This window comes from Musa acuminata, chromosome BXJ1-2 (assembly GCF_036884655.1).
Source record: "Musa acuminata AAA Group cultivar baxijiao chromosome BXJ1-2, Cavendish_Baxijiao_AAA, whole genome shotgun sequence".
Taxonomy (NCBI): Eukaryota; Viridiplantae; Streptophyta; class Magnoliopsida; order Zingiberales; family Musaceae; genus Musa; species Musa acuminata.
The window spans coordinates 31,583,574-31,605,443 of record NC_088328.1 but is presented as its reverse complement, the minus strand read 5'-3'; the positions used below and the strand labels follow the sequence as shown (position 1 = coordinate 31,605,443).

The window sequence follows — 21,870 nt, the reverse complement described above, 5'->3', positions numbered from 1 at the left end:
CGTTTCCGAGTCGAAAACCGCTTCTAGAAGAAGCTACTTAAGTGGACGAGAGCGCCCCCGACTTCCTCCGACTCCGTCCGCATGAACGGAGGACACCCTCGTCATTTCGCAGCCCAACGCGGCCCCGTGGAATAGGGACCGAGTCCAACATCCCGTGTGGATCAAAAAAGCAGCTGGTGCATCCGTCGCCGTCGAACGAGCAAGTTACGGAAAGGACCCACCTCACTCACGCGGGTCCCACGATCTGACACGGCGGCACTACCTCATCTGCACCCCCCATAAGTTGACGACGACGTGACTCTGAGCACGTTGGTCTCGGTCGGAACCCGAACGAGATAATCCCATGTAAGTCTGTTGACATTGTCTACCCTAGAAAAGGCCACATTTGAAGTGCTCGAACTTGGACTCGAATGCCAAGCGCCAGTCGAAAGGACATCATGGACCGATTCAACGATCCAGAGTGTTACCCATTCAACAATCATAGATATCTCTACTTTTTTTATTTTTTATTTTAAATAGTACCCTTATTTTTTATAATCTTATAAATATCCTTTCCTTTCCTCTTCTGGCCATCACCCCTATCACCTTCACGGACTCCGTCACTATCGTCAGCCCTTCCTCGCCCGTCACCGCTGCCCTCAGTCGAGATCCATTGCCTGTCCGCCACGTCGTTCCCCGCCCGATGCCATCAAGAGCAAAAGCACCCAGGGTGACCGGCGAGGAAGGGTAGAGCCTCATAGTGACCAGACACAACAACTAAGAAAGAGATTACAATATTATAAAAAAAACAAAAAAAATGTCCAGAAAAAAATTAAAAAGAAGGAAAAGAGCAGCATTTTCAATGAAATCGCTCATTAATATATAAAGCTAAAGAAAAAAAAAAAAAGGTATTATCAATCATTTATCTTACAAAATCATGATTTGGACATATTTGATCGGTTAAGGAATCAATCGTGTCCGAGATGAGGGGGTGGGAACATTGGCATGACGACGGGAAGGCGGCAGCAGGTCAAGCCCTCTCGCCCCTGATGCGGCGTGCGAGCTGGATGTCCTTGGGCATGATGGTGACCCGCTTGGCGTGGATAGCGCAGAGGTTGGTGTCCTCGAAGAGGCCCACCAGGTACGCCTCGGCCGCCTCCTGCAGCGCCGACACCGCCGACATCTGGAACCGAAGGTCCGTCTTGAAGGCCTGCGCGATCTCACGCACCAGCCGCTGGAACGGTAGCTTCCGGATGAGCAGCTCCGTGTTCTTCTGATACTTGCGGATCTCCCGCAGAGCCACCGTCCCTGGGCGGAACCGGTGCGGCTTCTTCACCCCTCCCGTCGCCGGCGCCGTCTTCCTGGACGCCTTCGTCGCCAGCTTCTTATGGGGCGTCTTGCCGCCCGTCGACTTGCGAGCCGTCTGCTTCGTCCTCGCCATCTCCGATTCGACTGCCTGGAAGAGGGATTTCGCCGCCTCTCGTCGTTTGGGTAATTGGAGCGATGAGATGGGGGAAGCGTGTATTTGTAGCGGGCAACAAAGGGCGGGAGCTTGGGAAGTTGGAAATGTTGACGCGCGTCTCCGTTGGCACCGTCGGATAGGGAGAAACGAAGGGACCGGATCTCGTCCTCGGTAGGCAACAGATGCATTCAAACGTCCTCCCTTCCATCACAGGCATCAGGATGCGGCGACGCATACACGCTGGCGAACGTCAGATCGTGATCGGACGGCCGTCAGGGGCATGATCCCCATCAACATCTCAAAAGTCACGGCGCAGTCGTTCATTGAACCACAGCAAACTCAAAGGTGGTTTAATTGGCATATGAAAGTGACTTTATTTGCTCCTGTGATTCTTTAGAAAATATCTATATTTTAGACATTTCTCAAATAGTATCTTCCTTTTTTATATTTTTCAGTATCCTTAATTTTAAAAATATTTAAATTATTTCTCAAAAAAATTTGTCTATTATAATGTATTATATTTTTGGGTTATAATTATAATAAAATTATTATATATAAGCTAAATAAGATCAAAACATATTGGAAATTACTTGTGATAGGAAATCATTCTTCTATATACCAATACCTTCTTATTTATTATGACAAGAAAATAATCACAGCTTTCTTCTTAATCATTTATGACAAGAAAAATAATCATAAGTCTTCTTTTTCATACGATGAATGTAATTACAAATTTATTTCTCATCCTCTAATATATAAAAAAACATCTTAAACCTAATACAAGATATTCCTTTTGAACTAATTGAACCGATATTTAGAAATATTATAGCATCGGAGGAACTAGGTTGGGAAACATCTCCTAACATCGATCTCAATGTAGGTTCCACATTGGAAGCACAATATTTTCATCTCAGAAGCATAATATTATCGTCTTGAAAACATGACATTTCTATCTCGAAAGCATGACATTTCTACCTCGAAAGCACGATATTTCTACATCAGAATTACAACATTTTCACTTCGAAAGCATGATATTTTCACCTCGGAGATATCTTGGACATTCATATGCATCAGAGTCTGGACCACATCTGGCTAGCTAAGACATTAACAAGATTGTTAGAAGAAAGGCCTCATGTGATTGGAACGTTCATCCGTCAATCCCCTAAATGAATGCTCCAACGAGGAGGCCTCGCCTCCAACCTACAACACTTTTACTCAAGGGGTTAACTTTCATCCTTCCCACATGTTGATGTATCAACTTCGGTACAGATGTTGATGAGGTACTAGCATTTATTCAATGACCTAGGCCTCTCATACCCCCAGGGGCAAACTCAAGCTACCTACTTGTTCCCACTGAGATATTATTAAACCTCACCCATTGAGTATAGATGCTCGCGGGCATGACGAATGCTATTAGTTCTCTCCTACCTCAACTAACCCAATAAGCGATGCCACCATCTCAGCCATGTTCGACACCTCAACCGTCGCTGACACCGGCACCCGTCAGAATCCCCTTGATCGACGTGATGTCAGCATCTCAAGATTGTCCAAGGTTCGTAAAACTATTAGCTGAAGAAGCACCCTGCTCCCTGATGGTAGAGTTTGGCACACCATCACTCTGCCTTGCCCTAATTGGAGACCCAATCAGTGGATTGAATATATGACTCCTTGAAAGTCCAACTATCGGAAATGGATCAATGCCTAGATGAAATGTGATGAGAGTTCTAGCAATCTATGGGAGAGAATATGATTGATCCCTATTCACCCAAAATATCTAAAAAGAACCAATACCGACCAACTTTCATCTCCCATCGTTGGAAGTCTTTGATAGTAGTATTGAGTTGGTTGAACACACTGTCGTCTTTCGTGCCTAGATGTCTCTCTATAGTACCTCAGTCACTTTGATGTATCGCACATTCCCAATGACACTGAGAGGCCCGACATAAGAGTGGTATACTTGTTTGAAGCCACTCTCGGTCAAATCCTTCGCTCAACTTGTAAAAGAATTTAAACTCTACTTCCTAGAAAGTATATGTCTATGACCATCAGCAGTAATGTTGCTTAGACTTAGGAAAGTAGAGGAAGAGACACTCTTCGACTTTGTCACTCGGTTCATCAATAAAATATGAGGCTTGCAAGAAGCTCATATATCACTCAGGATTCAAGCCTTCATGATGGGGCCCAAACATTCTGTCTTTTTTTGTCATTGGTGGATTGGCTTCCATCAACCATACCTGAGGTCCCCCAAAGGGCCAACCAATACTTAATCATTGAGACGATGGTCTCATGTAAGTACAAGGAGACATGTAATAGGCCATGATAGAAGCAACCATCATTAGTTCCAATCTAGAGGTGACCTTAGCAAAGAAAATAAAACTGACTCGAGCCACCTGCTCATCCCTACATAGATATTCCTAAATCTTAACCGGCAGATGCATACGCTAATAGGCATGATGCAAGCTATTATTCTATTCTTTCCCCAACTAGCTCAATGGGAGACCCCATCAAGTTATAAAGGGATAGCGAAGTGATACCATGCCTTGTTTCATGGATAAGTTATCCTTATTTGACCGGTGATCCTCCCCGATGACTGGCCGAGGACATCAATTTTTTTATGACCTACTCGGTCACCATAGCCCCCAAGCTAATGCAAACTAGGACTCCAGAAGTAGCAATGATGGCAAGTCCATCACCCTCGGCTATCACTTCATCCTATAGCCCCCATGCAAATGCTAATTAGGACTCCAGAGGTGGCAACGACATCAAATCCATCACCCTCGGCAAGCACTTCATCCCACATTCCTCGAGCTAACGCTACCCAGAACTCCAGAGGTAATGACGTTGAAAAGTCCATCACCCTCAGCCAGCTCTTCAAGCGTGCCAATCATGCTCAAAATGACGATGTCACCAAGTAATGGCTATGCCTCTCTGGAGCATCATGTCCTCAAGCTCGATGACTTCACCCCTGGAGGTGATGCTAGTGACCACCTGGCTTTCTACCTTTGTCCCCATCATCCTCGTCTCGATCAATCTCTCGTACAACATTAAGAAGCATCGAAAGTTGTCACTCTTACACAAGAATGACCTTGCCACTGAAGGCGATATCTAAGATTTAGATGCTATTGAATTCCATCTTTAGGGAGCCAGGGGAAGGGAAGATCTTCACAGTGTTGGGGACGAATAGCTCCAGCAAGGCCACCCTAATCAACGCCCTCGTAAACTACATCATGCAGGAGAACTTACAAGGTCCCATCACCCTCAATGGCAAGAAGCTCGAGGGGTGGCTCTTTAAGGTGATCTCCGCTTACGTCATATAGGATAACCTCCTACACCCCATGCTCACTGTAGAAGAGACATCGTTGTTCTCCGTAGAGTTCTGACTATTGTGGTTGGGAAAACTCAAATTGCATAAAGTAAAATCCACCACGACGAAGACACAAGACTCAAAATCTACCATGATAGATGAAAAATCTAAAATCTACTATGATGGAGAAGGGACTTGAAATCTACCACAAGAGAGGAAGAATTTAAGGCTCATGATGATAGGAAGATCCAAAATCTGTCATGGTGAAAAGATGACTTGAAATCCACCATGGCAGTTGAAGAATTTGAAACCCACTACGACAGAAGAATTCGAAATTCGCCACGATAGAGGGAGGATCTAAAATCTACTATAACGAAGGGAGGACTTGAAGCTTGCCATGATGGAGATATAAGGCTAACGTGCCTAAGAAGCATGAGTTAAAAAAACCCAACTCACATAAAAAATAATTTGCCACGACGGGGGGCATAAGATTAACGTGCCTAAGACACATTAGTCAGAAAAACTTGACCCACATAAATAAATTTGCTATGATGGAGTTGCAAGGCCAAATGCGACTGAGACGTGTAAATCGGGAAAGCCCAATATGCACCAAGATCAATCTGCTACGACCGAGACATAAGGCTAAATACGTTTGAGATGCATGAGTCAAGAAAACTCAACTTGTACTAAGATAAATCGACTATAGCAGAGGCACAAGGCCAAATACACTCGAGATATGTGAGTAAGAAAACCTCGACTTGCATCAAGAGAAATCCACTAAGATAGAAGCACAGGCCCAACGTGCCTGAAACACCTGAATAGGAAAAACCTAACTTGCAAGATGAGATCTCAAATGCTCCAATGTCAGATAAACTAAATGATGTACTTCTAACTCCTCTCACAAGAGTCCCAAAGCACGCCTTTGGAAGGGATAAATGATAGAGAATCTACTATCATATGATATATGATTGCCATGTGAGATCCAAACCATACTCCGCCCATATGCCTACTTCGATGAAGATTCAAAGTAGGGAAACATAAGCTTTCTTCTCATCTATTATGATAAGAAATATAATCACAATCTCTCTTCTCATCCATTATAATAATGAAGGTAATTACAAGTTTTCTTCTTATCCGACAAGGAAGACAATCACGAACCATCTTCTCATCCATTATGACGAACTAGTATAAAAAAATATCTTAAAACTAAGGGACTCTTTTTGAACTATTCAAACTTATGTGTTAGCATTAGAGAGACCAGATTGAGAAACCTCTCCTTACTTTAGTCTTCGTGCAGGTTTTACCTTGAAAGCATGTTATTTCTATCTCAAAAGTATAACATTTTTACCTCAAAAACATGATATTTAACCTCAGAAGTACGATATTTTCATCTCGGATGTACCTCGACGATTCTTGCATGCATGGGTCTAAACCACATTGGATTGGCCAAGGCGTCAACGATATTTTTTCCTAATAACTTGTATATCATATTATAGTTCAAATAGGTATTTATAATAGTTTAGGAATAACATCACCTAAATAAAAAATATATATTAACTTATTATAGTATTTTTGCTACCATAATAAAAACATTATCAAACCTACTGAAAAATACTATAAATAATTAAAATGGACTCCTGACCTTAATCGGATTAGCTATAACTCTAAAAATATAGTGTCATGAGAGTTTAGGTGCCGAAGAGATATAATATGATATAACTTATATTTTTTAATACTTTAATGAAAACACTATAAGCACTATTGAAAAACATTATAAACGAGCCAAATAATGACATTGTTGAATCCCGAATTTTGACAATTAAATCAACTGATAAGTTTTTAGACTAATATGCTTTTAAGATAAGTGAAATATGAAATACTTTGATCACGGACATGAACTATCAAAGAGTAAATTATCGAAGAAAGAGAATAAAACGTTATGTCGGAAAAAGCATCATGTCGAAAATTGGATGTCGAGTTGAAGGATTGGTTGATGTATTGAAGATTGAACTTTGTGTTATAAGTTTAAGCATCATGTTGGAAGGATCAGGTATTGTACCAAAAGATTAGATATCATACGAAAGTCAACATGCCGATAGATCGGGCGATATGCTGAAGGAAAGGATGAAGTGCCAAAATGTTGGACGACATGTTGGAATGACATTTAACATGTTAAAAAGCTTTATAATTATGTTGGATATGTGGTTGAATTGTAAAGTTTTGATTGTGGCCTTTCTGTGTCAAATTATGTTGATATTATACCGAAATTATGATAACTTGTTGAGAAAGCTAATAGACTTGGACTCGGGTCGAATTAGGCTCGTTAGAATTCCAAAATAATAGCCTTTTGCTGGTTTGGGTGGTGATACCACCAAGCCTAAGTGGTGGTCTTAGTTAGTCGACAAGCACAAATAGTGCTTGTCAACATTACCAATAGTGGTACCATCCAAAATTTAAAATTTACGATGATGGTACCACCCTAAAGTCTGAAATTATGATGTTAGAAGTTACGACGATAGTATCACTATGTGTCAATAGTAGTATTGCCCGTACCTTAAATTTTTTAGAAATTTAAAAATTTTTGTTCAATTTTGAAGCCTTTTGAGGTTTATAAATACTCCACTAAGGCTTAGTTGATGGAGCATCAAATTCTGAGTTGGTGAAGGGTTGTAGCCATCTCTTTGAGCATAGTTTGATGTTTTCCTCCTCTTTGAATTTAGAAGTGAGTTTAAACCGTAAGAGATGAGAGATTTTATAAAAGAACGAGTGTAGAAGTTCTCTGCTAAGCTTGTTAAAAGGAAAAAAGTTATAACAAGGATAATTGATCTTCGTATGTTGGAAAGAATGTCGATAGTAAAAACCAATGGGCTCGATAGAAAAAGAATCAACAGTGGATATAAGTCGGGAAGATTGAACCACTATAAATCGGTTTGTATTCATTCTCTTACTTTTGATTTGTTATTGCTTACTCGTTTACTTTACTTGCAATCCTTACTGGTTAATCATGTTTTCGATACAAATTTATCAATCAAAATTTAAAATCAATTAAAATTTATTATAGCATTAATTCAACCCTCATTTTGGTGCCATTACAACCCTGACAATTATAACAATAAAATTGGTAGAAAATAATAAAAAAAATTGATGAGAAAATTTTAAGGGTATTTTATAAATTAAGGGTCTTGTTTGAGAAAAATAATATAGAAGATTGAAAAATATCTGAAATGTGTCTTTTTTTTATAGAAATCACCCAATATAGATCACTACCGATCCATAATTTATTCTGATTTAATCTTCTGTTACAATTCATATTTTACTTTCTTTTTACCCTTTGTTGCAATAAAGTTTTTATTTTCTTTTCCCTTTTCCTCGCAAAGCATTATCTTAGTTTTATTTGAATATTAAAAGATGAGACTAATCAATCTTGGTCGGACGATAATTGCATCATTTTTTTTATAAAGAGAGAATCATATCAAATACTAAACGCAATAAGTTTTTGAATTTTTAGTATATATATATATATATATATATATATATATATATATATATATATATATATATATATATATATATATATATCGAAAATGGCTAACTTTAGAGACACAAACGAAAGTTGGTGGATTGCCACAATTCTCATGTGGTATCAGCAAAACGGATGGATGGTGTTGGTGTAAATAACTTTAAGCCGTGGCCTCGGGACCGACGCGGCTTGGTTCAGGTCCGAATGATGAGGGATCTTCCTAGGACGATCCTTGAGACTGCAGAAGATCGACTGCAGTGGTCCGATCGTGAAGGGGTCATCGTTTCCTCCGAGAGGGGGCTCCTCGTCTAGGTGTTTAGTGGGAGGCCTCCGTCTTCGCACCTGCACACAGGTCGGGTTGGGAGAGCTTGGCCCGACCCCTCTGACGATCAAGTTAGTGAATAGTCGCAGGGGGATTTTTTGGTTGTCCTCGTCCCTTCTCCCCTTCCTTCTGTTTCCTCGGAGCGCGAGGATTTTTATAGTGAAGGTTACCGTTACCTGAAGTGCTCGCTTGCAGGGAGCAGGATCGTACTCCTGGTAACGTTTGACATCGACGATAGCGTGGCGTGAAGGATCGAGCCTGAGTAGGATGTTAATGTGCCTCGGTCGGCGTTCCGATTCGTGTTGACCAGGTGCTGTCAGGTTAACAGAGGCGCGAGGCATCATCTGAGGCAGCTGACGTCAACCCGAGTCTTATCGCCATTATTACCCTCATCAGATGGGAACATTTCGGTAGGCTTGAAACCCCCTCGATCGATCTTAGTTCATCTACTACGTCGGAAATTTTGATGGATCACGTTAAAGATCGATCGAATTGGTGTAATTTTAGAGAATTTATGACCCATCGTTTATTATCCACATCGAATTGATTTTTCTAACATCAACACCGATTTGTCCCCTTTTTGGAGATAAAATTATCATATAATTATATTGTCTCGTATTATTGATGTGGACGACAATCCTTATATTGTTGATTCTTACTCAGATGTTGACCACCTGATTCGATCTTCTTCCTCCGGTCGAAGACATCTTTGACTTCAAGCGACGGAACACATCACGTGCTGATGTAATCATCAAACACGTACGCGCCGATTCCTCCAACCTTTCACCATCGCATCCATACTCTACTACTTGAGACTCGACATCATGCATCCTGCATCATGCATCGTGCACAAAGGAAAAGGCATGGCAGTGAGTGCATGGCCATACGTTGGAGCGGGGAAGCAGTGCATGGTCTCCATCGTGTATGCCGTCGATGATCATGTCATGAAATGAATTAATGGACGCCATGTGTCCATGCGAATCACATCCTTTTGGCTGACCCATGCAATGATGAGCTTTTCTCGAATTGACTGTTTCATGCATAATAATTTGTTCCTTAATTTACATTGTTGATTAATATATTTCATTTGATCGTCTTAAGTCGTCTTTATATATATATACATATATATATTTATTTACAAATGGTTGAAAAAGTAAAATAAGATGGATCTCGCTTACGTACGAATCCAAGTCCACGCGGCACTGGATGACTGGTTGAACGGAGGAGGGCCCACTGCCACGCCCTGCAAAACAGGCAAGGTGGGCCCCACGCAGTAAATGCCAATAAAGAGTGGCCACGTCGGGCGCATTCCATCCCCTCCGTGGCGTTCGCGTCGTTTCGGAGGCCGCGTAATAAACCTTCACCGCCAGTCCTCGGGAACGACACCCTTACACTGTTCCGTCCACGTGGGCGCGCCTTCCCACGCGAGAAACGACCCAGCGGCGGAAGCGAAGCAACCTGATAGTAACGTGCTCCCGAGGTGCACGGCTCGGGGTGGGTCGGCTTACCATCACCTTCGGTGACCGCACCCGACCTCTTCCTTTGGGTATATAAATATTCCTTCTTTTTCGCTTTTTGGTCTATTTTTAGTCCTTTTGTTGCCTCCTTTGGCTTTTTGACTCGTTTCTCCTTTTCCCCCCACCTTGTGAGCGAGCTCGAGTCCGCTGCTCCGCCTCCAGTGTTGCTCCGCCGCTCCCCCTCTCCCGTCACGGTTCTCCGACCACCCGAGGGCCGCTCGAGGAACAGACGCACCGCCGACGGGAAACCGCCCTTGCTCCCGCCTTAGGTCGGTGGTCCTCGTCGAAGTTTCCCACTTGGAAGTTACCGTCGGCGTCTCCTTTTCCCAAGTGCGGGGGAGGATTTGTTAGGGTTTTCTCGTCGGATTGGTGGAGATTGATGAGAGTCCGAGGGAAGATCTGGCATCTATGACGACGCCTGATCGGTGCTGGCGGCGCAGCGGAGTGGTACTCAGATGGAATGGCAGATCTCGTCGGCTCCGGGGATGTTGAGAAGGTGAGGGGGATTCGATTTCTTTCTACTTGCTATGCTTATAAGTTGCTTTTTTTGGGGTTTTATGGCAGGCGTAGTTGATGATTACATAAAATCTTCCATCTTTTGTTCTTTTCCTGTTTCTTCGGGATATGCTTACTAAACAGAGCCTTTCTTTTTCTTTGATTTGGGGCTTGGATGCTGAGGTAGGGAAATTTCTTGTTATTTTAAGCATCAGTGCTGGTAGCTGTAAATGATTAGAATTTGTTTCTTTGGAGGTCTCGGGAAACAAATCTGGTATGTGTCGACACAATGGATGGAACTTCTGAATCGTTTGAGATAGAGGATGAACCACATTTCTTCATGATTGCATGGTTTGTGCAAATGGACGGTGGAGATAGTTTATCGGCTTGCTCTTGAGACTTGGGGTTTTTTGAGTATATTAGATATGGATCAGGCCTATCTTTTACTGGGACCCTCGATGAGCATTGGCGAAAAATGCACCAATAGACCCTCGATGAGCATTGGCGAAAAATGCACCAATTTTATCGGTACCCAATTATATCAATATATTAGATATGGATATGGTCTGTCATTACTTGGTCCCTCAATGAGCATTGGTGAAAAATAAACCAAATATAGATATAACGCAAACTGATACCCCTTGGGAAGAAGGTGACGACGAGGATCCATGCGTCTTAACCATACGAAGAACTTTCTGGTGTGTGCAAAAATATAAGGCAGGTAATGATTGGCACAAATGTCTGCGCACACTTTCCTTCAATCTTCTCTCACATTAAGGTCCATTGTCTGCGGAATGTGCTAGTGCCTTTTTGTTGTTAACTGGTTTTTTTTTTACCTTGACACTGTGTGATAAACACTTATCTGTGCTCCATGATCATGATCTATCTCAAGATTCTTGTAATCTAAATTTTCTGACCCATAAGCTGGACATTGCTTCCTCTTTCATGAAATTTCTCACATCACCAGGAGTCCCACTTCCAATAGCCGCATAAAAGTTATCTTCTTGCTTATTGAATGACATCACGGTGGCAATTAATAATGATGCCCGATGTCTACCTGAGGGAGATTCATATTGCTTAGTATTTTGTTATTAATTTGGCTGGAGTAAATCAAACGGTCTTCTATACGGAATCAATTACACCTGCATTGCAGCAATTAAACTCAAATCAAAACATGCTATATATCAGAGAAACATCAAAATATCTGAAGCACCTTCTGCTGCATGGGTTTTTTTTAATCAAGCTTGCTCCGATACACATCTTTCACAAAGTTCTGCCAATAATACAATGATGCTCTGTCAGAGACATAGTGAGAAGATATGAAAGAATCTATCGAAGTATATTATCATGACAGCAGCAATTCATCCTATTTGAAGCAAGCATCATCGGTGATAAGGAAGAAATGGATGTAGTAGATCAAGTTTTTTAAGTGGGCTTCTCCTTGTCTCTAATCTATATGGAAAAGGAGGTAGGACCCTACTTGTGGGTTGGTGGCAGGCCTTGCCTGTTGTTCTGCCTTGCTTGTTTTTCCTCTCTATAAAGTCAAGCTGTTGGTTGGTTTAACAGTGGTCCTTGTGATGCTTCTCACTGTTACACCAAGAATGAAAAGACTGCATCATATATCGTAGTTCAAGGAAAATTAGGGTATAGAGAACTTGATATAAGACCAATTTTGATGTTGGATTCATGATTGTGCTTTGGGAGCTATTGATTTTGTTATATTCCTAGGAAATATTGAATTCCATGTACTGACAATGGATCAAATCCAAGTTTGGTACCTGTCAGGCATTGTTTTTGGTCTTTGCATTCCATATTAGTGATCAAAATTATTTGCATGAACCTTCTTTAACATCAAAAATCCCCTTTCCTTTTCTCTTTAGATTTCAAGTTAATACTAACACCCAACATAATATAGCGGCAAGGAATAATCCACACAGATGGATGGCTGCAGTGGGAATACAAATCACAAGTGCTTCTTCGACTGTGATGGTCACTATGCGTAACTACTGTTGGTCCTAAAATGCCTTTGGTCAAATGTCTAGATCTAGTTCCCTGTCTGCACTTCCTACATATGTTCCTGGAAGTAAGCAGATAATTTGGTCTCTTAACCACCACATGAGGACCAAGAAAAATATTGAACATATTGGATGGAGAAGAGGTTGAATTCTGCTTTTGTTTCCCTTATCTTAAAGACTGGCGATATTTGGAATGTATTGGAAGTTTAAGATGATGGCAGGTCCCACCATGGCTAACTGGTGGAACCCTTCTTTGCTTGATATCTCTTCTTTGAGCTCTTTTTATGTTATGTTTTCTGATGGGATCAACCGTTAATTGTACATAAAAAAATTTCCTTCTATAATATACAGAATGTGGTATAAATGTTAAATTGTGGTTGAAGTTCCATCACTTATGTGCTTTTTCTTTTTGATCCTTCCTAGCCAGGTTCCTGGATCCTTAAATTTGATGCAAGACAGACTATAGTCTTGGTCATGCACTATCTTAGCTTCTGCCTACTTTTGTCTGACACCAAAACCATGCAACATATCTTAAAATGTAGAATTCGGATTCATCCTCATCGTCTGGTTCTTTTTTTAGTAGTGCCGTTAGATTCTCTTCGCTTCTCTATGTTATTAGTTTACAGTTTCCCCACATCATTTTCAGTTATATAATGCAAACCATCATTGTACTGCTTGTACTTGAGAATATATACATTAGGAGCATGAATCTTCTTCTTGATTTATTATGCATTTTCATAAAGAGTCTGTATTTTTCTTTAACACTCCATGTGTTTTTGAAGGCACTCCTTGCATTGAAGAGAGGCAGTCATTTGCTTAAGTATGGTCGAAAAGGGAAGCCAAAATTCTATCCATTTAGACTGTCTGATGTACGTATGCTTTCTTGCCTCTTATCATAGGAAAACCTTAAGAGTTAATAGATTTCTATAATCTAACTGTCCTTTGTCTGATAATTGTCTTTCATCTACGCATCTTATTCTATAATGAAGTTACACCACAATATATACAAGTTATCTGCAACATAAAATCATATGATTGTCTCATCATATATCTAGATTATATGTTGTATGCTTGAACAAGAGCAGACCTAGTTTAATAAGTTGATTCTACGAATGTTTTGCAGGATGCATCGTCATTGATTTGGTTATCAAGTGGTGGAGAAAAAAGTTTGAAACTAGTTTCTGTTTCAAAAATTATCCCAGGTCAAAGAACTGTAAGTCAATCTTCATAATACAACAAATTTGGAGGAAATTTTATAATTAAAAATAATTACAATTAAGTTAATTGGGCTTCTGTATGACACTATATTGCTACTTTAGAAAACAATGATTCTTTTTTTACATATTTCTTTGTTAGCTAATTTTCAATATAATAATCTATTCATTTCAGCCTGTTTTTAAACGGTATCCGTGCTCAGAGAAGGACCACTTATCCTTTTCGCTCATATATGACAATGGGACAAGGTCTCTTGATTTGGTTAGTATATCTAAGTTTTTAATACTCTATATTTGTTGATATTTCCATGATTCTATATGCTATTTGTCTTTGCTGTTTAGATCTGCAAGGATAGATTCGAGACGGAGGTGTGGTTTGCAGGCCTCAAGGCGCTGGTTTCTTCTGGTCATGTTGGACGACCAAAAATTGATGGATGGAGTGATGGTGGACTATATTTTGATGTAAATTTTATGCACCATAAGCACTACTAATAAACTACTAATATTAACTAATGGAGTGCTTCCAAATAGAGTTTCTTGACCAACTTCAGCCTTTAAAGATGCATATGCTTATAACGAGGATAACATTATTCTTCATCGAGTGCTACTTGCATGATTTTGCAATCATTTTAAGTTGATCTAATTCTACAACAGATGGGTTTACTTTGTGCACTTCATATTTTTTATATATTGAGCTGAGATATGGTTCTAGCTTGTAGGAAGTCAACATTGCATCATATTTATTGGTTTGAAAGATGTTCTTGATTTAACTACTTCCTATTCATTTAATCTAGGGGTTCCATTCTTAGTTGGAGACTTCATTCTTTCCACTGAGGACATTGTTTTTATCAATGTTCATAAACCTATAGTGACTTGTTTGGAACACATTGCACGGGGAGTTGATTTAAGACATTATATATGTGCCCCTGTTTTATTAGATCTTGTAGTTTAGTTACTGCATTCAGAATTGATGCATTGTTTGCTAGTTTCTATGGTTCATGGCTTTCTCATCATTTTAAGAAGAATGGTTTGATATTTTGATATTCCTTCTAATGCATAATAGGCATGAAAAAGATAGTAACTAATGGATACTATAATCGATAGTCATTTTCTGTTGGTCTTATCTGAACCATAAGATTACTGAAATGCTGATAATATGCCTCTGTTATTTTTCCTGCTTGCCTAAGTTAGTAAAATTTTTGAAAGAGAACAAAAGGAAAGTATCTTGGTAATAATTCCCTATCTTATGTGTCTTAGTATTTTGCACCTCACAGTAATGTATTTGAGTGGGTAGTTTATTTTTTTAATTTTGATGAAATTGATTTGAAAGAACTTGTGTTTATGTGGCATATTCTTTTCAGTGAACTTCCTTTATGTGTGTGGTAATTTGGACAATTGTTTCAGGATTCCAAGGATTTGATATCTAAGAGTCCAAGTGAGAGGTCGAGTGGCTCCATTCTGGATAGTAGTTCTCCTGACATCAGTTATAGTATTAAAACTTCATCAGTGGTCTCTTCTGAAAATTTTGTACGCTTGGAAAGATCAGATGTATCAAATATGCTAGCAAAAGGTGCCTCTTCAGATATTATCAGAGTAAGTGTTTCTAGTGCACCCAGCACATCAAGTCATGGTTCTGTGCAAGATGACTGTGATGCTTTAGGTGATGTTTACGTGTGGGGTGAGGTCATATGTGAAATTTCTTCAAGAACTAGCACTGATAGAGGTATAAGTTTTTCTAGTGGAGGAGCCGATGCACTTTTACCTAAGCCCTTAGAATCTAATTTAGTTTTGGATGTTCACCATGTGGCTTGCGGAGTCAGGCATGCTGTTCTTGTTACTAAGCAAGGAGAAGTCTTTACATGGGGTGAAGAATCTGGAGGACGCCTTGGCCATGGAGTTGGAGCTGATGTTGTTCAACCTCGCCTTCTCGAGTCTTTAGCAATTTGTCATGCAGATTTGGTCGCTTGTGGGGAATTCCATACTTGTGCTGTCACTACAGCTGGTGATCTTTATACTTGGGGTGATGGCACTCACAATGCGGGCCTTCTTGGACATGGTAATGATGTTAGCCACTGGATACCGAAAAGAGTTTCAGGACCACTGGAAGGTCTTCAAGTTGCATATGTTAATTGTGGCACCTGGCATACAGCCTTAATAACATCAACTGGGAAGTTGTTAACATTTGGTGATGGAACATTTGGTGCTTTAGGTCATGGTAGCAGAGAAAGTGTTACGCAACCAAGGGAGGTAGAATCATTGATGGGCTTGAAAACCATTGCAGTTGCATGTGGTGTATGGCACACTGCTGCTGTAGTAGAGGTTATAGTAGCTCAGCCTGGTGCAAATGCATCATCGGGAAAGTTGTTCACTTGGGGTGATGGAGACAAGTACCGACTTGGCCACGGTGATAAGGAGCCACGACTCAAGCCTACTTGTGTGGCTTCATTGATTGATTACAATTTTCACAAGCTAGCTTGTGGTCATAGTCTCACAGTTGGCTTGACAACCTCTGGACAAGTCTTTACAATGGGAAGTACAGTTTGTGGTCAGCTTGGCAATCCACAATCTGATGGGAAACTTCCGTGCTTAGTGGAAGATAAGCTTGTAGGTGAATCTGTTGGTGAAGTTGCTTGTGGTTCATACCACGTTGCAGTTTTAACAATTAGAGGTGAGGTTTTCACATGGGGAAAAGGTGCTAATGGAAGATTAGGTCATGGAGATATTGAAGACAGGAAAACGCCTACCCTTGTTGAAGCTTTGAAAGACCGAGCTGTTAAATATATTGCTTGTGGTGCAAACTTTACAGCTGTCATATGCCAGCACAAATGGGTATCAGGTGCAGAGCAATCACAGTGCTCAGCATGCAGGCAAGCATTTGGATTCACCCGCAAGCGACATAATTGTTATCATTGTGGTCTTGTTCATTGCCATTCATGCAGTTCCAGGAAGGCCTTAAGAGCAGCCTTGTCTCCCAATCCTTCAAAACCTTATCGAGTTTGTGACTCCTGCTATGTGAAATTGAACAATGTGTTGGAATTTGGTGGAATTAATAAGAGAAATGGCTTACCTCGCTTGACAGGAGAAATCAGAGACAGGTTTGAGAAAGCAGAGATGAAATCAACAAGGCTAGTGTTACCTAGCAATTTGGATCTCATGAAAGATCTGGACATTAAGGCAGCAAGGCATGGGAAGAAAACTGACTCCTTGTCCTTTGTTCGAGCTGCTCATGCCAGTTCACTTGTACAGCTGAAAGATCTTGCTTTGGCTGGCGGGATTGATCTGCAGGGAGCAGCTCCTAGACCACTTCGCACGTCCATGGTTCAGTCTGTAAATCCTTCGAGAGCTGTTTCACCCTTTTCTAGAAAATCTAGTCCTCCACGTTCTGCTACACCAATTCCCACAACTTCTGGACTTTCTTTCTCCAAAAGTCCTACCGACACTCTGAAGAAAACAAATGAACTCTTGAATCAAGAAGTTCAGAAGTTACGTGCTCAAGTATGTTAAACTTTTCCTTCCTTTTCTGGATACCTTATGTGTCATTGGCAGCCTACTTTCTGTATTGACCTGGATTTGTGTTAGGTTGATAATTTGACAGAGCGCTGTGAACTTCAAGAAGTTGAGTTGCAAAAATTAGGAAAGAAAGCTCAAGAAGCCATGGCGCTGGCTGCTGAGGAATCTGCTAAATCAAAAGCTGCAAAAGAAGTTATTAAATCTCTAACGTCACAGGTTGATTCTTTTACCTGTTCCTATCATGTGCCTTTTCAATATAACACTATGATTTAAATTCAATATTAGGTTGCCTGTAAACGAGAATAGTTGGAGTGCTGTTATATTTATATGATTGTCTTGATAATTCTGGTTCTTTTAACTTGGTTATTTTTTTTGTTTTTCATTAGACTTGGGGCCAGAGCTTAACTGAGTTGAGTTTTCACAAATTGCTGACTTTCTTCCCAAATATTATATACTTGAAGTGCTGTCTTATAGTAGCTTTTCTATTCTTTCTACTATAGTTGGAAGGTTGGCTTTACAGAACAGAAAGTACTGTTGGTTTCAGAAGAACTATAATTGTTTACTAGTATGACTATATCATTCTACACTCAGCAGCCACTATCTCTTGTTTGACTCTTGAATTTTTTTTTCGAACCCTTCTAAAATCAGATACTAGGACTTCAATGGTGATTGGAAGTAATGTAATGTGAGCTCTCTGATATTGCCATTACATATATTTTAAACTTAGCTGCCTGCCTGCCGGAGAACTTGTGAGACTCGTCATGACTTAAGATTATGTCTGAATCTTTTTCTCTATACTGTCTCTGTTGATCAACCATTTTTTCAGGTAAAACTGGAGAAATGTTTTATTATTATTCAATGTTACAATGACCACAAATTATTTTCAGCGGTCACTGTCTCTTGCATGACACTCGGACTTTGCCATCAAACACTTCTAGAAGGCACTTATGGTAATTGATATAATGAAAATGATAAAATAGAACTATGATTCTTTGGTATTACGATCCAGCAAATTGGAATCTTTGCTGTCCTTGTCAAAAATGTTTGTCAGACATACATAGTTGAACTAACATCTTCCCAAAAAGATGGAGGCTATGACTTCCTGATTGAAAAATGAAGCATGGAACTTAAAGCTATAAAATCTGTTGTACCTGATATGAAATATTAGGAGTTTAGAAAAATAAAAATCACTTGATTTGATGACCTTTTATAAATCATCAAGCAAACGTAAACTATGCAAAAATGCATCTATGTACATAGAAATTGAGGTGAGGATCCAAAAAATTGATATTGATTTAAACATTATGGGAATCATGCATACCAATATCCAATGTATTTTGACGCTTCCCAATTACTGCTCAGTTCAAGAGATATTCGTTGCTACTATAGCAGTTGGTAATTTGCATCTAGTCGATATATAACTTAGAAAGCTTTTGAACATGTGTTCGTTAGATGCTTATCAATTTAATTTCCTATATTCATCTTTTATATGGAAGTATAAATCTTAATCCTTCGCAGGAGACCAGAGCTCTTCTTTTTTTCTCTCTTTGCACATTTGCTCATAGATGTATATATAAAACATTTTACATTTAAAGTATGCTAGTTGTTTTTTTGGTGAAATAAAATTGCTATTAGTTATGCACATTTAAGAGCATAGTTGATCAATAGCTTCGAGATATTTCCCCAAAAGTGTATAACTTTGTTTGACATCTTATCTGATGTATAACCTTGTGATTGCTTCATATTAGCCCTATAACCTGTTATTCTTATAAATTTTATACAGAGGATACAGACTGTTAAGTTGATTGAAAATCTTGCAAACACCCCATTTTTTCTAACACGTAATGTGCATTGGACAGCTTAAGGATATGGCTGAGTTATTACCTCAAGGGGTTCACAAAAATGGTGCGATAAGATCAGCAGGCTTATCAAATGGATTGGACTTACATTCTGGTCCTTGCTCAATTCTTAATGGGGATCACCAGCATAGATTTAGTATAAACAATGCTATGACAGCAGTGTCTCCTATGGCTTCTGAGTCTACTCTTACGAATGGAAATTCAGGACAGAATCATGCACTAATGAATGTCCATGAATCTCACAAGATGAACGCAAATTCACAAGACTGTCAATCACTGAATTCCAGTGAAATGGAAGAGGACTTCAGTACAGGAAAGCGTGACAGCAATGCAGAGAGGTCATCATCCAGCAGTAAAGCTGATATTGACAACAAGGAAACTGAACGTCCTCAAAATGGTGAGAAGGTTTATAAGTCTCGAAGTCCCATTTCAACAAGTAATCAAGTAGATGCGGAATGGATCGAACAGTATGAACCTGGTGTCTATATAACTCTAGTAGCCCATCGTGATGGAACTCGAGATTTGAAGAGAGTGCGGTTCAGGTAATTGTTCCTATACTTCTCTTTGTTCACCAGTATTATGTGCTACATTATGCTTGATTTTCTTGACTATAATTGAACCCTGGTTTATCATGATTAACTTATCCATGACATTTTCTTTGATGGCCCTTTATAAGCTTCTGTTATTTTGAAATTTGTGTCTCAGCACAGATTTATGTTAGATGGTTATGATTGTCTATTTACCTTTAATTATTAGAATTTTTATTGTGTATTGTTGTCTGAAGAGTGGACATATTTTGCAGTCGAAGAAGATTTGGTGAGCATCAGGCAGAATCCTGGTGGTCAGAGAACCGTGAAAATGTTTACGAGAGATATAATGTACGTGGATCAGACCGGGCCTCATCAGCAGTGTCACGCCAATCTGCACTTAGATCAGAAGAAGATTATATGCATTCTTCCAGGGCTTAGTGAAAGTTGGTTTGATCGCCAGAAAGGGAGGGGCAGATATCTTGCGTAGTATTTTGATCTTATGAGGTTGTTCTCATTATTGATACAGGAACTGCTGAGTCTATGCTTTGCACCTTTGAGATATGGAATATACGTATTCAATATATATTTTTCTACTTGCCAATACCATTTCTTCCTTAGTTATACCTGTAGGTCTGCTATCATCTGTTGTATTGTAGTGTATAAAAGTTATCAAATATGAGAACAATAGGGGGCAGGGCATTTTGTGGCCTAATAACTGAGATAAAATCTCTTAAAATATAAAATGTAATTTTCTATATTCTGCTCTGCTATGATTCCTCTGTTTGATAAAATTTTTGTTTCCTTTTAACATGTTTTGGACTTTAGGAGGACGTCATCCACGTTAAGAAGTTCTATTACAGAATTGGTGATAATTGGGCCGGAAGGTGTACCAAGACTTCCAGGGCCTGCAGATAAACTGGTTTTCTACCAAGAATTGGTATGACAGTTCAGTGACAATTGCAGATGCTGTTAGATGAGTGGAATCAGCCTCAATGGGTCATACAACCCCCATTGTAGGTGGACTGCAGGAGACACCGATGATATTTTAATTTCAGTCAACTGTGTGGTTTGTCTAAATCATGGAAGATTTCTTCGATGGCCACTAGTGCAACTTCAGCCTACTTTGTAGGCAACTTTATTATCTTGATCTGGATTCTAGTTGGTTCTTTGATGTAACCTGAGATGATAATTTTGTAAATGCAATCCCTCTCGCTGATTCCAACTTATGTTCATGTAGTAATGGCTGTAATATCTTTTCATAATGTTATGTAGAATTTCTGCTCTGTGCAAATTGGAACGATGCACTATTTTGCATATCTTTTTTGCTCTTTTCAATCTCCTCCATTGTCTACTCCATGATATTGACACTGGTTACATCAAGATGTTGCATAAATGTTGTTTATTACCTTTAACTATTTCCTGAATTAATTACTCTTTTTCTTGTACAGGTATGTGCTCCTGTCCTGCAAGCCAGTTATGATGCATGAACTTGCTTCGAGTTACTGGTATGTGAACTTGGAAAAAATGTTAGAACTAGAATGAATTGTTTTATGCTTGTTACCTGTTATTACCAAGTAGAGAAAACTCATTCAGTTATATCAGTGAGTTTTGAGGTTAATGAACTATAGATGTGATTCATGATAAACTCTTCTAGTGTTCCATAGAAACATGGCCTTTCTGTTGCTTTCAAGTGATGTCCACCTCTACAATTGGATAAATTTGATTGAAATGAAAGGACCAACAGAGAGAAATACCATGTCAATCTATTTGAACAAGTTCAGATGATTCCCATGTGTTTGGGGTGAAACCCTCTGCCTTTGTTCTATCCATTTTAGTCAAGTCTATCAATGCACACATATAGTAGGTATCTTCATTCATGAAAAGAAAGCATCCTCAAGAACCTTTGTTTTTGTTTTCCAATTGCTTCAAAAACCCTAGCGTGTACTCTGTGTGTTTTATTATCCATCTATCTTTCTAAAAAAATTTTCTTTCTTATATATATTTCTTGACATTATATACTGAGTATCAGACGATATCCATCTGAATGTCTCCTCATAGATGAATGCTAATTCTTTATTACATGTCACATTTCTGCAATGCTCAAAATCATGTTAAGATAACTATTGAGCTTTGAAGTGTCCCC

General features: G+C 39.5%; 2 protein-coding genes across 4 annotated transcripts; one reads left to right on the top strand and one right to left on the bottom strand.

Annotated features, from left to right (window-relative positions):
• Positions 1-788: 788 nt before the first annotated feature.
• LOC135610086 (histone H3.2-like) lies at positions 789-1,451 on the bottom strand. The gene has a single exon (XM_065104099.1). The coding sequence runs from the start codon at positions 1,418-1,420 to the stop codon at positions 1,010-1,012; it is 411 nt and encodes a 136-aa protein (XP_064960171.1). The 5' UTR covers positions 1,421-1,451; the 3' UTR covers positions 789-1,009.
• Positions 1,452-9,999: 8,548 nt separating this feature from the next.
• On the top strand, positions 10,000-20,953 carry LOC135610079 (PH, RCC1 and FYVE domains-containing protein 1-like). Of its 3 annotated transcripts, XR_010486026.1 has the most exons (10): positions 10,000-10,600; positions 13,397-13,483; positions 13,738-13,827; positions 14,004-14,090; positions 14,171-14,290; positions 15,233-17,323; positions 17,408-17,554; positions 19,198-19,739; positions 20,000-20,231; positions 20,553-20,953. XR_010486026.1 is itself a non-coding variant. In XM_065104083.1 (9 exons), exons 1-9 carry the CDS (start codon positions 10,565-10,567, stop codon positions 20,163-20,165), a joined length of 3,366 nt encoding a protein of 1,121 aa, XP_064960155.1. In that variant the 5' UTR covers positions 10,000-10,564; the 3' UTR covers positions 20,166-20,482. The 3 variants fall into 3 exon arrangements, 1 of the variants encoding a protein (XP_064960155.1); XR_010486028.1 differs by lacking the exon at positions 14,171-14,290; XM_065104083.1 differs by lacking the exon at positions 20,553-20,953 and having other exon boundaries at positions 20,000-20,482.
• Positions 20,954-21,870: the final 917 nt, after the last annotated feature.

Bases quoted from the DNA above. Each gene is read 5' to 3' on its own strand.
- LOC135610086 (XM_065104099.1), bottom strand. From the start codon at position 1,420: ATGGCGAGGACGAAGCAGACGGCTCGCAAGTCGACGGGCGGCAAGACG.
- LOC135610079 (XM_065104083.1), top strand. From the start codon at position 10,565: ATGGCAGATCTCGTCGGCTCCGGGGATGTTGAGAAG. The intron at 10,601-13,396 runs GTGAGGGGGATT...GTGTTTTTGAAG, and splicing joins GCTCCGGGGATGTTGAGAAG to GCACTCCTTGCATTGAAGAG. The intron at 17,324-17,407 runs GTATGTTAAACT...GATTTGTGTTAG, and splicing joins TTCAGAAGTTACGTGCTCAA to GTTGATAATTTGACAGAGCG.